The sequence below is a fragment of the Epinephelus moara genome, chromosome 6 (genome assembly GCF_006386435.1).
Source record: "Epinephelus moara isolate mb chromosome 6, YSFRI_EMoa_1.0, whole genome shotgun sequence".
In the NCBI taxonomy this organism is placed as follows: domain Eukaryota; kingdom Metazoa; phylum Chordata; class Actinopteri; order Perciformes; family Serranidae; genus Epinephelus; species Epinephelus moara.
The window spans coordinates 31,984,942-32,000,963 of NC_065511.1; the positions used below are offsets into that span (position 1 = coordinate 31,984,942).

Below are 16,022 nucleotides of genomic sequence, written 5' to 3' on the forward strand. Positions count from 1 at the left end.
GATCTGACCTCACGCCCCGCCCACTATTGCTGCTTGTGCTAGGCTAATGGTGAAAGAGCAGTGTGCATCAAAATGGCTATCATTAAAGGAAACATCAAAGAGATTCAGCCATACGTATTTGAGCCTGAGTCAGACCCGGATCAGATAAGGAGTCTGTCATGCACCCACATCAGCAAGTATTCATATCTGTCATATCAGAATGGAAACTATAGTTAGCATCTTTTATTTGTTTATGCTGTTTGTTCGTGCTGCAATTTTCTCTGGAGCGCTGCCTGCTTGATCTTGGTGCCCATGTTAACCGATTGCGCTGTTCACACTGGATGCGGCACAGTGGCGAACACCCTGGCCAGCTTGTGATCTGCAGCAACAGTTTAAGCATCTGGTCTATTTTTTCTGCAAGCCATGAGTGAATCTGACAAGAGCATACACTGATAATCTATTTTTAACAATACAGAGGACATATTTAATATGATGCATACCATACATGTCATATGCAATATCATATGTCAGTTGTGTCTAAACAGAGAGCAAGAGAGACGAGCAGACACAAACACAGACACAGGCAGACAGAGACAGAGCTCTATATGTGATTTAAACAGAGCAGAGAGAAGAATCGCTTGCTGACTGGCACAGAGAAATCTGCCTCTGGCATGAACAGCCAGCAGCTGATTAGCTTTGCATAAAGACTTAATATGATTTAGCAGCTGTTAGCACTTACAGTGATAAACAATATTAACACTTGTTGGTGGAAATCAGCATGTTGACCACTGACCTTTGGTCCGTAGAAGGCGCCGTCTCCTGGGTTTAACTCCCAATGTTCACCAAAGTGCTGCAGACTCTTCTCCAACTGCTGCTCACACACACACACACACACACACACACACACACACATACATACAAACGCACACACACAGTAAGTAAGAAGACGCAGTAGACAATGTAAGTACATTAATGCACATTATGACTGCCATGTTGGTTTTTCCATGTGTGTGTGTGTGGGCGTGTGGGAGCTTGGAACCATAATGTTCAATTACACTCAATTGAATCAGCTTAAACTGCTGCTGTGCCTATTTAAAAGGCGTCCACAGGGATTCAGAGATATATATCTACCCAGCAGCCCGACACGGAGCAATTCTCTACTGGAAAGTACCACTCATATAACTGATGTGAATATCATTACACCATGTCATTTTGTTTGAAGACTATTTACTTTAGCTGTGATTAACTGGGTCCAGATTACGGTGCATACGCATTTGAACAGCCGGGCCTGTCAAAAACAACATACGATAGAGTGTATGTGTTTACCTGCTCAGCATTATCCCATTGTTCAGGCTCCCCAAGGCATGGTGTAGGACGTGTAGACAGGAGGCAGTGGAAGGAAAACCCAAACACTTGATACACACTCCTCACGAAGTCCAAACATGCCACGATCTCTTCTTCCAGCTGGAATGAATAAAAAGACACAATAATGTGAATAATGACATTTAAAGCCAGGCTCCGACGACAGGAATTTTAAAATAAGGTTGCATCACACACAAAGAGCAACTTTACAAATGTTCCTCTCTCTACTCTCAAACATGCACACACTACAAGATCTGAAAATAAAGACACATGGCACACTACAGGATATTATTGAGATTATCGTGCCAGAGGGAGCATGAATGTAACCCCTAACGTGCTCTCAGAGGGATGTGGAGGGAAACAAAATGGAGAGTGACGTGGTGCGACAATTTGCTGTTAATTTTAACAATGCTTTGCAGTGAGAATAAAACAAATCTGGATGAGAAAATGGTTTGGAGATGCAGTCAACACAGGAGGTCTGTTCTTCAGCGAGAACTGGAGGTGAGATTTTTACTGGCTCAGCAGCTAAAATGTTTGCAGTCGCTTGGCAACACCATCACAGGTCTCTCGAATTGGCTATTTTTAAAAATACTGACGTAGCCACAATCCTAGTCATCCAGATTGATGTTTGGCAGCCCCGAGGAGTCTGTGAGCAGTTGGGGAAGTTGAAGACAGGATCTGTAAACCTCTCACATTAACGAATATTCTGGGCTGAACATCGGCACTGACCAAGTTCCCAGACCAGTTTTTTTGAATGAGTGAATCAGAGATAAATCAGCCCAAAACTCTTTGTCATCTGAGCTCGGCTGAAATGTTCTCATTCAACAACACATTCAAAGCATTAATATAGCAGCAAACCACTATTTGCTATGTAAAGACATAATGGAGTAATGCTGCCCTGAGCAGAGAATGAAGTCACGCTACCTCTGTGAGTGTTGTAATCTGAGCTTCTCTGTGGTTTGTTGTGGTAAGCCAGTCTGGCCGCACGTGCATGTGTTTATCCCACTTAGTAGCTCATCGCTGCCGCTTCGCACTGTGCTCATCGGGTGGTTACTGCTAATACTGGGACGGTGTTGTCACAGAAGCATAGCACCCACTTTCCGGTTCGCCCTTGGTTAACATCCTTAGCTCTGTCAGCACTGTTGCTGTTGTTTAGCGCTGTTTGTTAGCACCGTTAGCTGCCAGCCATGTTGAGAACCTTGTCACATCAACTCATATGCTCTGAATTTCTCATGGAGCTCCTTTAAGACAGGGAACTTCCGACCAGGGTGGATGTGTTTACTGCGAAGCCTGCAGGGATTGAATTAGTATTTCAGAAGCTAACACAGTGATGAGTATCCTGTGACTATGATCTCAGTGAATGAACAGGATGCCAGCTGAAGATCTGGAGAGCGCAATCAGTATCATGGGAACGTTCCAGGGGCACTATGTATGGGATCAGGATTACATTGACTGTGCAGCCACAGAGATGCACATATGGAGGTGTAATGTTTGAACAGGACAAAGGCCTTCATTCATCCAGGCCGAGGCCTCATGGAATGTCTCCGGAGTTATTTGTACAGCCCATCTAATCACTGTAATATGGTTCCACGTGTGTCCCATTCACAGTTTCTTAGCCTTCTTACAGCACCTTAAAAAGCATGCATTGACGTAGAGAAGAAGATTCTGCAACAAAACAATATATGTATGTTAGTATGTGTTATGTGTACCTGCTCAGGTGCGCAGAAGATGTGAGCATCGTCCTGGCAGAACCTTCGGACACGAGTCAGACCTCCCAGTGTTCCAGAGAGCTCATTACGATGGAGCGCTCCAAAGTCAGCCCATCGCAGGGGAAGCTCCCTCCACGAGCGAACACGCTGCTCAAACATGAGACTAAACACAAGAGAGGGAAGTGAGACACTGCTAGTCTCTATAAAGACACAAGTGTAGGAGCGTGTGCACGCGTGTGTGTGTTCACCAGTGAGCAGGACAGTTCATGGGTTTGAGAGCGTAGGTCTGAGAGCTCTCTGATGTCACAGTGAACATGTTCTCGCTGTAGTGCTCCCAGTGGCCCGAGCGCTCCCATAATGCAGTGCTGTACAGAGTTGGGGTCACGACCTCGTTGAATCCTCGCCTTCGGTATTCGGCCTACAAGACAGAGGCAGGAAGGAAGGATGTGTGTGACAATGAGTGTCAGTATTGGGGCAGACTGTTACAAGAATGCAATAATTCAAGGCTAACAAGAGACGGCTGATATGAACATGAACATCCCAGGGACACAGTCAAGGCAACGCAGCTTAATTTATTGGTATGTTAACGTTTGCATGTGAGATATTATGATTTTTCACCCACTGAAGTAAACATGCTGAACTCACTGTTTGCAAAATCAAATTAAGACATATGGGGTACTTTTGTTTTAGTTGCACAAGCTGTGCTGAATTGGATTATAAAATTTCTGCAAGCAGCAACCTCTGAGGCTGAAAATGAAGTCAACCTGGAAATACCGGAAACTGCAGTTCCTAAAAGGGCCACTTGAGGCTGGCTCCAGAAGTGAGTCAGTCCCCATTAGTCTGAGTGGGCGGAAGTTTGCTGCAGAGATCAGCCTCTCATTGGGCGGAACGAGCCAAGTCCCGCCCTACCACCTCCGGTTGTGTAGCAGTTTTCAACCGTTTTCAACACGTCCTTTACTAACTTTTGCAGTGTTTGATCTTGCGGGGATGTAGCCATTTTTCTGCCATGGTTCGCGTCCTGTAGGCGATATTTTTGTGGGCGTGTTACACCAAAACCTGTTTCCCCCCGGCAATATTTTTGCAAGCACACCGTTGCTGTGGCACCGCCCAGAACGATTGTGATTGGTTGAAAGAAGTACAAGCAGCCGGGGCGTTTTTTTTTCTCCAATCTCACAGTGAGAGTCGGCCCAGCCAGACCTTTCTTTTCTTGAGAAAGGTCTGGTGAGCGAGACTAGTCCCCATAGACCCCAGGTTAAAATGCCAGACTTTTTTACAGTAGGAACAAACATGTTTACAGCATGGTGCAAAATATGGTTTTGGCCTCTATGGCTAATTTCCCCACTCATGACAACTGTACAAGAGGGTCTTTATATGACTCAGTTAGACATGATTAAGGGCATGGCCGCTTTGAGTGACAGGCTGTCTGCGAGGCATAACCACATCTACACGTCTATAGCCTCATTTCCATTGTCAAAAGTTGTGACTGATACCAACAGAACCATTTAATTTTGTCCCTTTTTGTCTTACGATTAATCCGTTTAAATGTTATTAAGGCTTAAAGTTATGCATAAATAAGGGTGTGGCAGCTTTGAGTGACAGGTGGGTGCTGTCAGTTGACAAGTCCCTATAATTGTGTTGGTTAGGAAACGTAACCATGGCATAACCCCAGATTCATAGAGTACAGGCGTAGCTATCACTATTTCAGTGTGTTTTCAGTTCATGAAAGTTAACTGTAACATTTTTGTTTCCTAAAAAAATCTTGTTTAGTGTTTGGTTGTATTTAACGACCCTCTAAGGAGTCGGTTGTTCGGTTTTTCAGGAAAGTTTAATTCATTTTAATGGTTTTAAGCCTGTTTTTCAATAGCAAAAATTTGGTTTAACATTGTCTCAGTTAACCATAGCTGTAAATGATCCAACAGAGCTAGCAGCTAGCATTATGTCATGTCCATCCTCTCTTTTGAATATGATCACTTCTGGCTCCAAAAATCCAAGATGGGGGTCGTCCAAAATACCAAACTTAGGGCTATAAAACGGGAGTCCACAACCCAAAAGGTAACGTCATGGTGGCTACATCCATTCTTTTGTTTTATAGTCTAAGGCTGATCTACAGCATGTAAGCAGTAATATGATTTGAATATTTCTATAAACCTGAAGATCCACTGATATTAAGAATATATGAAGAGTAGAGATACAGAGCAATCAGCTGGTATATCTCGTATTTATTTGTTGAAAAAACGAAAATTTGAAACCGCAAATATGCTTTGTCTTTTTCTGATGTAATTCTGCTCTTATATTTCTCTTATAAAATTCTATTATATAAAACTTCAACTGTGTCTATTATATAAAAGTTAAGTCTACAGTCGGATAATTGCAGGTAGTTTCCACAGAGTCAGTGACTGTGCACAGAGTGTATGTTCACCTTAATGAAGTCAGTGAGGGTGTTGTAGATGTAGGCTCCCTTTGGCAGGAAGAAGCAGCTGCCTGGACTCACGTCATTAAAGAAGAACAGCTCCTGGTCCTGTGCAAAAACATGATCACATTTATATTACCAGGAAATACTTCAACTGCTTTTTTATTTAATATTATTTTATCTCCAATTTTAGATCTCATCTCTACCGTCCCGATGCGTCTGTGGTCCCTCCTCCTCGCCTCCTCCTGCTCCCTCTCCCACTCCTCCTTGTCCTTCTCTCCTGGAAAGGCCACACCTAAAAGACGCATCAAACCTGAGGACTCTGTCTGATTGGCCAGGGTCACCAGCGACAGCTGGGATGTCACAGAAGAGGAGAGGTTGGGGAGAAGAGGAGGATAGAAAATAATGAGTGAACAAAGAGGAGTCAAAAGAGAAAGAGAGAGTGAGGGTCAGCTAGAAGAGGGAGGGTGGGCTGATGAGAGTGACAACACGTCTGATGGACGGCAGTGTGTTTGTTAGGGCCGAGAACAGGAAACTGGCCTCTGACAAACACAACATCCTGCTGCTGATATTTCCAGCCCGGCTAACATGGAATCCCAGTCTGCCCACTGAAAGCCCAGCATGGAAACTACTCCCTCTGCCTGCATCATTAAAGTCAAGGAAAATTCCGTTTAACCCAGCATGTGTCCCACAGGACAGAAAGTGTCAAATGGGTCCAAATAAAACATTTTACAGATTAGATGACATTAACCTGCCATCTTTGATCATCATGTATTAAACAAAATATTAATGGTATTGCTGGGATCTCTTTTTTTTGTTATTGTTATCATAGAATTTGGTTGATTTCCAGTTTTGGATAAAAAGTTCATGTGTTTTTGGGAGGACAAGCCAGAGTTAGTCTCTTAAAAGGATACTTTGCCAATTTCGAACCAGGTTTGTGTCACCACAGTGTCGGAAGTATGGGCAAATGAACTGTGTTAAGGCGCTCCACCTGCCAGCAGCGCAGAGAACTCCTTGCCCATGCCATTAGTCAAAATCAGCTGGATGATGTGAAACACGGCATTTCCAGCTGATTCTGGCTGTTGGATGGGTAGGGAGATGCAGGAGCTGGAGACACAGAGGGCGCCTTAACACTGCTCAAACTATCTTTACCACGGTGACACAAACTTGGGTGAAAATAGGCAAAGTATCTCTTTAAGAAAACTAAAACTGCAACAACAGTTTGGATTTTAACCTGCCACAAGTGCCTTTTGGAGCTACAGGATTGTCAGACGCTCTGTCTCTACTCATTCCTGCCTCATGCACTGAAAGTGCCACAATGGACGAGGAAAAGGCTGATTCATTAAGTTGAAATGAGGAATTATCTCTATGATACGTTCTCATTTCATTACCAAAACCAAAATGAGGTGGCAGCTGACTGGAGGAGATCGCCAGGAAGCTGAAAGTTTTTGGTAAATGACCATCGCCAATAACAACGTCCTTGCTGTTGGCTATATTGTTTGTCATCATTGCCGGTAAATATCACATGCTTTATATTGGGATATTTACCGGCTGACATTTCACCACTGCCAAAAAAGCACAGAAGTAGGAAGATAGCAAGTACTCACTGAGTGAGTAAGTATGTGGCTACATCTCCAATTTGATCTTGAGTGCACAGCTGATATTTACATAGTTTGTTTACATGAAGTAACAGAGGTCCATATTTAAAGGACTCCGTGTGGACAGAGAGCAACCTTAACGTAGTGCAACGCAATAGTTGGACGAGCGTTTGCTGCTGGGACACAGTTCTGCTGATTCAAGTGCGACACCTACTGGTAAAATTTAATACAACGGTCCAGTCTGGTGTTTGTCCTGACCAGTCTGAAATTTTTAACACCAGCCCAATCCCTATATTATTATTATTATTATTACAGCAGCAAAAAAATGACAGATATGTTGGGTTTGGCTTTTAAAGGACCAGACATGAGATGACTGGATAAAATGGCTAATGTACAAGGTCATTTTTGGGACAGTTGTGTAATAAAAAATCTAAGGAAACAAAAGGAGAGAACAGAGTACATAAAACCATAAAGGGACATGCAGAAGACACACACACACACACACACACACCTGGAGTGTCTTGAAGACCTTGAGGAGGCCAGTGTGTGGGAGGAGGGGGCCGTCGCAGACAGCTAGGCTATCTCCACACCTGATTCACAAAGAAAGCATGAAACAGGTTAAATGTTGCGGTGAGAGTTCAAAAGATACTGCAGGTAAGGCCACATCAGGTGTGTGTGTTAATACCTGTATACTGTGACAGTGGGGCCGTTCATCTGCTCCTCAACAAGCTGCAGTCTCAGCTTACTGTTCTATAAAAAGTACGACCCATAAAACACACAAAAAGTTCATATCTATCACCATTTAGTGTGGACAGCAGGACAGTAGGAAGGGGCCTGACCTCAGTAAGTACACACGGGGACAGTAGAAAATATCAGCACACCATAAACAGGACCACTCCTACACAGTGAGTAATGTCATTGCTATTCACGTGTTATCGAAAACAACATGTACAAACACTGAGTTACACAAGCTGCGACAGGTACAGGGTGATTCAGCATGGCAGAATGGAACAATAACATTCAGCACCAGAGCACACAGTGTTTCTTTTCTCATTGCCATACTCTATTATTCTGTTACTTCTGAGTTTCACTGTGAGTCACAAAGAGTGCTGTGCCCGAGTGGAAAGATTCACAAACACTACATGAAGATTTATGTGCTAAAGGGCATATAACTGAAGGGAAAACACAATTATAATGATTAACATTAATAACAACAGCGGTCTATTCAGTAATGCCAGATCAAAGAGCGTGGTATAGGCCTTAGTTACAATGACAAGTCAAACTGTCTGCTGTAAAAATGGAAGACATTGGTATATCTGACCTGGAAGAGCTCTCGGACCTCTTCTGTATTCAGCTCCAGTCTGGACAGAGGAAGTTTGAGGGCTGCAGCCTGTTTACATTTCTCCTCCACATCACTCAGAGACAAGACACTGTGTGTGAAGAGGACAGATTCAGGTAAAACACTGAAAGCAGGAAAATCTGCAACAGTAAAACACTGCGAACCTAGGCAAAACAGCTAGGCACCTGGCTATTTTGCTATGACGTAAAGTCACAGATCTGTATCTTAAAATCTGCATAACAACAGACAGGCCAAGGGCACTTGTGGACTGGTCACAGAGAAAACACGGATCCATGTCAGCATGAGACCCTCAGAAAGAGAAGAAATCACCAGCTTATCCAGGAGCTTTGCCTGGATGATGGTCAGTTAAAAGCTTATTTTAGGATGAGTGGGGACAGTTTGACAATCTGCTGTCGTTGCCAGGCCTAATTACAGTAGTTGAGGCTACAATTTGTTCACACATGTCTTGCAGCTTCCCTAGGGTGACGATGAAAGTGAGCTAATATTAGCTTAAAACAAACCATGTGCTCTCACACTTGTTGTCATGGCCACTACAGAACAGCCACTTCTCAATTTATCTGTTTAGACAAAATGGAAAAAATCAGCTAAGGACTTCAGGAGCTTTTCCTCCAAAAACTTGAGGCACACAGAGAGGATAAACGTGAGGTACTCTGCAACGTAAAAGCAGTGAGCAAAACGCTTCACTCTTGTCAGAAACGATTCTAAAAACAAGGCTGTTAAAATGTGCTCTGTATGATCGTGGGGCCTACGGCAGAAGAGGGAGGCAAATATTAATGAAATAATCTATTGCGCCATGTGTAGGTCAGTACTTTTTAAAGCACTCTACAAGCACATTTGACCAAAACAATGCCAGATGATATTTTGGCAGATTCTGCAGTGGCTAAAAACCAGACACACTGGATCACGTTTCCAGAACAGACTGCACCAGGAGTCCCATATCAGAGACTGTTACATGAATCTCTCACCTGTTGTTGTCCAGCAGATGGTCGCAGTAGAGCCCGAGCTCTGACGCTCCTTCTCTGCACACCTCGGCACCAAATACCTTCTCCAACACTCCACCCAGGACGCACGCTCCTGTCCTCCATGCTGCCTAAGACAGGGAAGGTGGTACAGAGTAAATCAGGGTTCACACACATTTTTATAGACAAAATTTCAAAACTTTTTCATGACTTTTCGAGGGCACATAAAAAAATTTGAGATCGTTCACAGTGTATAAAATGAATAGAAATGTATAGTGCACTTTAATCCAAATGTTAATTAATGTGTGAAAATTAATCAGCAACCTTTTCCAATCTCTAATAGTTTGTTTTGTTCATTGTCACTTCAAATACTTCAAACTACGGGCACAGTCATACCAGCACTTACTATGTATCAGTCTGGCACTGACTTTCAAGCATAAGGGAAAACAGTCATGTTTTGAACAGTCCTCTGACTAACCTGGAAACATCTAAATAACAGCTAGTGAAATTCTCTGAACACTAAGGACGTGTGCTTCAGTTCCTCCTTAATTCTTTCCTTTGGCCTCGGAAACACAGAACCATCATTTGAAGTACTTGTTCCAGCAACATTTCAAGCACAATTAACAATATCTGGGTTTTACACCTGGCTGTCTTATGTGACTTTCACTGTCTGTTTCTAAGTTTATTGTAATGTCTTCGTGGCATTTCTTTTTTCCTTTACCGACTTATGATTCATTCTACCAGTATGTCCTTCTGTTACCTCAGGATATTTTCCACTGAAGTAAAGGAGGAGTGACTGGGAGAAGAAAAAAATTAACATAAATGTTTTGCTTTTAAGATCCACCACAAAGGTAATGCAACCAAGCTAGAACACAAAAGCATTGTTTAAAACAAGTGTGATTACCAGTCTTCCTTCAACTGTGTCAAACCCCAGCAGTTGTAGTTCACAGTCTGCCTCTAGAGGCCGCCCAAGCTCCCACAACTCCCCGTTCACTTTACTGACCAGCACTCCTTTCACCCTGCAAGGAGAGACGCAATAACCCCATTATATCACATAAATAAGAACAAACACATAAAGAGAACATGCATCTATAAATGTATTTACCGAGAACTCTGAGCGACAAATAGAGGTGTGGTGATGCCAGCTGTTCCCTTCACTGTCCGGCCGTCAGCCAGTCGGATACTGAGGCGAGCTTCTGTAGCTTCAGCTCTCTTCTTATGGCCTTGTTTTTCTCTGAGGGACTCAAAGATGTGCAGTCGCTCAGATGAAGCTGGGCACACCTGCGGATGGAAAAGAAAGATGTCGATCAGGATTAAAGATAAGAGGATGACAAGTGCAATACAACAGCACTACACATACTATCGCCTTTAAAGTAGCCATGATGTTAAATAAACACCTCTCTAAACCCAAACCAAACAAAATGACCTTCAAGACAGTTGGGTTTACTGCTGGGCTGTTGATTTAGACTACATTTGTTTTAATTAGGTGTACCCAATAAACTGATAGCAGTGTATATTGATACACCTATATCAATATTATCTTGAAATAATGTGATACAGATTCAGTGTTGTCTTTTCCTCAGCTTAATGACTGCACTATGGTGAGGTGATACCTCATCCCTAAGTGAATTTAGTGAATGGAAAAAATAATAAATTAAATGCCTTTAAAACACATTATCTTGAGGATTGTCATCTCACCGACTCTTAGTTTACACTAAACTGTATATGAAATACTGACAGCCATAACCAAAATTATGACTTTGAAAGTATTCAGTGAAAAAAATGTGACAACTTCACTTCTTCTTTTGTGAGGAACCACATGGGAACCAAATAAGAGAGAGCAGGGAAAAGAAGTGGAGGGTTTGGTAGGGACCATGTCACTCATACAGAACAATGTACTGTATATATACTGCAATCTGGGTATTTCCAAAAACCAGAGGTGGAAGAAGTATTCAGAACTTTTACTTAACGGATACTTCACCTACAAAATGTATATTGTATGCCGAATTAATATTAATAAGGAACGTTGCGTTAAAATGATTCGTGAAAAAAAAACCTCTGCGTTTCTTGCATGCCTCCACGGAATACATGTCTTTACATTTAACAACAGCAAAACTATGTCAAAGCATCAATTTACAAATTTTCACAAAACTCATGCAGTATAATCAAAGCCTCATTTATTCAGTTGTATGCTCAATGCTTCCCAAACACATACCTTTTGCTAGATAGTGAAACTGTTTCAAAAAGATTTGTTTACCAAAAATGTATGTGTTTTAGAAGTACTGAGCATACGACTGGATAAATGAGATGTACGTTATGCTGCATGGGTGGCATGAGTGTGAGAATTTGTAAACGGATGTTTTAAAATAGTTTTGCTGTTGTTAAATGTGGTCCCCAATCAGTTAATACATCAATGTATTTGCTATTTTCTGTAGAGGCATGTGAGAAAAACATCTTCTTCACGGATTCAAGGTAACACGGTATGCACATGTGCCGTGGGTGGACTAATAGACATACAAATGTTCACTGGGGAGGTAAAATATTGTTTTAGGTACACTGTAAAAATACTACTGATACAACTAAAGGTCCTGCTTTCAAAATTGTACTTAAGTAAAAGCACATAAGTATTGGCATCAAAATACACTTGCAGTGCCCACAGTAAAATTGTTATTGCGCAGAATGGCCAATTTCTAAATAATTTATATGATATTACTGTATGATAAGTGGTGCAATACTATGTTTATCACTTTAATATTGCAGCTAGTAAAGATGAAGCTAATTACCTCACAATTTCAGGGTAGCTAAGCCTAGAATAATAGATATTTTGTTGATTATATTTTCGTGTTACTCTAAACCTACAAAGTAACTAGTAGGTAATGTTATTAAATAAATGTAATGGAGTAAAAAATAGTACAATATTTGTCTCCGAAGTGTTGTGGAGTATAAGTATAGGGTAGCATCAAATGGAAATACTAAAGTAAAGTACAAGCACCTCAAAACTGTACTTAGAGTACAGTACTTCAGTAAATGTACTTAGTTACATTTCACCACTGCCAAAAACCAAGGGCCAGACCATATCCTGTATAATTGCAATAAAACTAGAGCTAAATAAGGTTTAACTGGACAGGTAGTTTGGTTATCAAAGCACAAAACACCTTCACACACTTGTAAAACAACAAACAGCCACCTCCGGCTATCAACACACTGTACTGTTAGCTAACGTTAGCCGTACTGCAGTACTGACAAGCTCGCGCACCTTGCTGTACCTCCTGTGCGCGCGAAGCGTCGCACGAGCTGCCGACCGACAGACAACCAGCCGAAACAGCTGTGTCACCGCCATCCTGAACACACCTGCCTATACACACCCGCTCATCTCCCAAATACCCCACATTACTGTCACCCTTCCCTGCGAGCAGCCATAACACCGGAAGCACAGTTTAGGACAGCAGCGGTGACGCCGAGGACGTAACCCTATGACGCTACTACGCAGCTGCGTCCACGCGCCTGGGCTGTCCACACCGCACCAGAGCGCGCATCCACACAAGAGCTGCACATACGGGACATTTGCAGTTGTTAGAGGGGCTGATAGCTCGGTGTTAACACCTAGAGCCATGCAAAGTCAGATTCAGGATTAAAATACGCAGAGATTTTAAAGAAACAGTTCGTACTCTGGGAGCTGGCGACAGGTGACGCATGGCAAAAGCGCGCCCATTATCACAGGACATCACCTAAACTGGATTCCAGTGATCCACTGGTGTGCAACCCCAAAGTATTTTAAACACAGAGACTTCACGTTAGAGCATCACGACAGGCAACAGGGCTGAGCAGCAGGGTGGATGTGCTCCATGATGGAGCTGCGCATTAGAGCCATCTGCTGTCAACTATAGCTGCATTTAAAGCCCCCGAAGCATTAGTCTTTTAGATCAGCAAGTAAATGAGGAAAATCTGACTTAATGCAATTAATATTTTACCCTCATGGAAACCATCTTCACTGCAGCCACTGTTCAAATATTGGAGACTTTAAAGTATACCACGGGAGACCAATTAAAACAAAGACGCAGTGTATAAAGTCAAATATTAACATCTGCTTTGATCACTGAATATTATATGTAACAAGTAATAACTGTAAAACTCACTGCTACTACAAAGTTAACAACTAATTAATAGTTAGTTTGGACCACAGGCGTGAGTATATTTTGTTATTGACCATTTTAAGAAGGATATGTCCACAGTGGTACATGATGGAAATGTAGGTGTCTCAGTTAAGAGCTGGAGTACCACTGAACTGCCACTTGGGGGAGCTACAGCACTATCAAAGAGAATATGGCCCATCTACATAGTAAAGAAGTGCATCTATTATCAATATTAAAGTACATTTAAGTATGTAATTGTTTTAAAAATGTGCATTCAGCTACGTTTTTATCTCACCTATCACTATCTGGACACACCTAGACCATTTCGCTGTGGCTGGACCCAATAACTGATAAACTTTGATGTGTGACCACCTTTAGTATTTGCTATTATTTCATTATCTCTATGAAATATAGTGGATAGCACACAAGTAAATATGCAGACATTTGGTGTATAAAGAAGCTACTAACTTGTCAGATAGCTGGCTAAAAAGGAAAGCTGGTAGTTTTGCCGAATGGTATCAGAGTTTAACATTAAGGACATAATATGGCCGTACAACTGACGAGATGTCACAATTTTCACTGTTTACTGTATAATAGTGGCATTTCTCTTTGAATGTCAGGTGTAGCTGAAAAGATGCAGCACAAAATGAGTGCATTAACTTCATTCATCCGTAGGTTATATTAATTAAGTAAATTAAAAGGTTATTATTTACTACTAAGTGTTCAATAAGTGTTATTCCGTTGATGTTGTGACTGAGGTTATGGCTGATCCACTAAAACTGGGTCATCAAACAGTCTCTATGTTGCGATGTATTGTAAGTGAACTCTGCAAATGCGCCCCATGAACTGCAGTGGTCAATACCTCTGTGTAAAGTGGACGAAAGTTATTGAATGGCATTTCTGAAATGTACTTCTTCCAAACAACAGTGTGCATCGTAGTGTGCAAATGTGCAGGAACAATTAAAACAAAAATAACAAAAAAAAAACAAAACAAGAAATAGTCTTCTCGAGGAGGTTATGAGAGAAAAGGTTGAGTTTTTAGCAAGAGGGGAAAAAAAGTCAGAAAACAGCAAATCACCTCCCTGGTTGAATTAAATCAGTGCACCGACTGCTTACAGTCAAAGGTGTGACCAATCAAAATGCTGCATACATTAAATATGTGAAGAAAATGGATGCAAGTCACTTCATCAAAGCACTAAAAATGGATTCTGCAGTATGTTTGTGTAAAAACAAAAAATAAAGGATTTTTAAAAAAAAGATGTATTCACCTCTTTAAGTATGCATATATTACTTGTGACAATAGAATGAGTGCATGTTCATCACACCAGAAAGGATTGGACACTCAAAGACCGGTGATATAGCATCATTGATGAAAACAGCAGTAAGAGCAATTCAACTTGTCAAATATACACAGACCATCAGCTTTGTCACATCTTCAGTCAGTTTTCAAACTCAGTTTGTCAAAGAGGAAACAGAAGAAGGGGTTATTTACAGGGACAACTGAAATGTTGAACTTGGTAGGTGCTTAGGAAGATAATTATTTATAACAATATAGCTTTCTCTCTGTGCAAATCCACACAACAAACTGATCTGCGTTGATACTTAGCTGTTTCAGTGATCAGATAGAAGACACAGTTTACAGACGTGGTAACAGACTTGTATAACATTCAGTAAAACATCAGAACTCTGATGATGTGCTAACACTGTAGTGACAAATACGCTCTCTGTGGTTACATTTCTACAATGTATCTAACGTTACGTGCTTGCAGGTGCTCAGTGTATCTTGATGAGCTGTAAATGAGCACAGGAGACGACACATACTCCATGATCGGACAAACATAGGAGACATGAGGCTTTGGGCAGCAACACCTGACGTGCACCTCTCACTGTGTGGGGAAACTACATCAGTGTAGACCAGAGGGAAGTGATTCCTGCACAAGATGAAGGATCACTGCCATTGTGCCAACTTTTCTGATTTACTCTCAGAAGTGTTGAGAGGTGCACAAGTGTTTCTGGACGAAGCCACGTGAGCACAAGGTAAGCAGAGGGGGCAAAAGCATGAAATTAGCAAAGAAACAAAACAGAGGAAGGGGCCAAAACAACTGGAGTATTCAAATAAACCATTTTCAAAACAATCCTAATTAGCTCAAATGTTTTTTTTCCGCCCCCCTGATACCATCTGTGGGCGCTGCTGCAAACGGGAAATTGCCAATTCTGTCTAGTAGAAAAATACAGCGCAAAAAAAATAAAGGGCATTAAATGTTAATGCAATGTGAAGATGGCAGCAGCTGTGTAAATATATGAAAACAATTCCTCTGAAAACAGGCAGAAGAAAAAAAAATCAGCTGAACAGCGCAAATAACTTACAACAGCGCAATTCAAGTGGTAAATAGTGACCAAATAAAATACCTCCCCCCCCAAGTTGAATTGAAACTCTGGATTTTATTCAAGTCAGTACATGTTGGAGTCTAGCAAGTGTGGTTCAAAACTGAAATACCTCCCCGCCGCCTGC

The 16,022-nt window shown here is 41.8% G+C and overlaps 1 protein-coding gene across 3 annotated transcripts in view; it reads right to left on the minus strand.

Moving 5' to 3' along the window:
* tars2 (threonyl-tRNA synthetase 2, mitochondrial) overlaps positions 1 to 16,022 on the minus strand; it is a 44,269-nt gene that overhangs the window by 6,952 nt on the left and 21,295 nt on the right. For 2 of the 3 annotated variants that reach the window (XM_050046053.1, XM_050046052.1), the window contains exon 11: positions 10,483 to 10,658. Coding sequence is in view for 1 of the 3 variants with exons in the window: in XM_050046054.1 (XP_049902011.1) it covers positions 773 to 850; positions 1,306 to 1,443; positions 3,051 to 3,213; positions 3,299 to 3,468; positions 5,470 to 5,568; positions 5,667 to 5,813; positions 7,570 to 7,648; positions 7,744 to 7,808; positions 8,380 to 8,488; positions 9,384 to 9,508; positions 10,282 to 10,396; positions 10,483 to 10,658; positions 12,634 to 12,717 (1,548 nt within the window). In the remaining 2 variants the exon portion in view is untranslated. Of the gene's footprint in view, positions 1 to 772; positions 851 to 1,305; positions 1,444 to 3,050; positions 3,214 to 3,298; positions 3,469 to 5,469; positions 5,569 to 5,666; positions 5,814 to 7,569; positions 7,649 to 7,743; positions 7,809 to 8,379; positions 8,489 to 9,383; positions 9,509 to 10,281; positions 10,397 to 10,482; positions 10,659 to 12,633; positions 12,823 to 16,022 lie in introns of those variants that run through there. The other variant, XM_050046054.1, reaches the window with a different exon arrangement.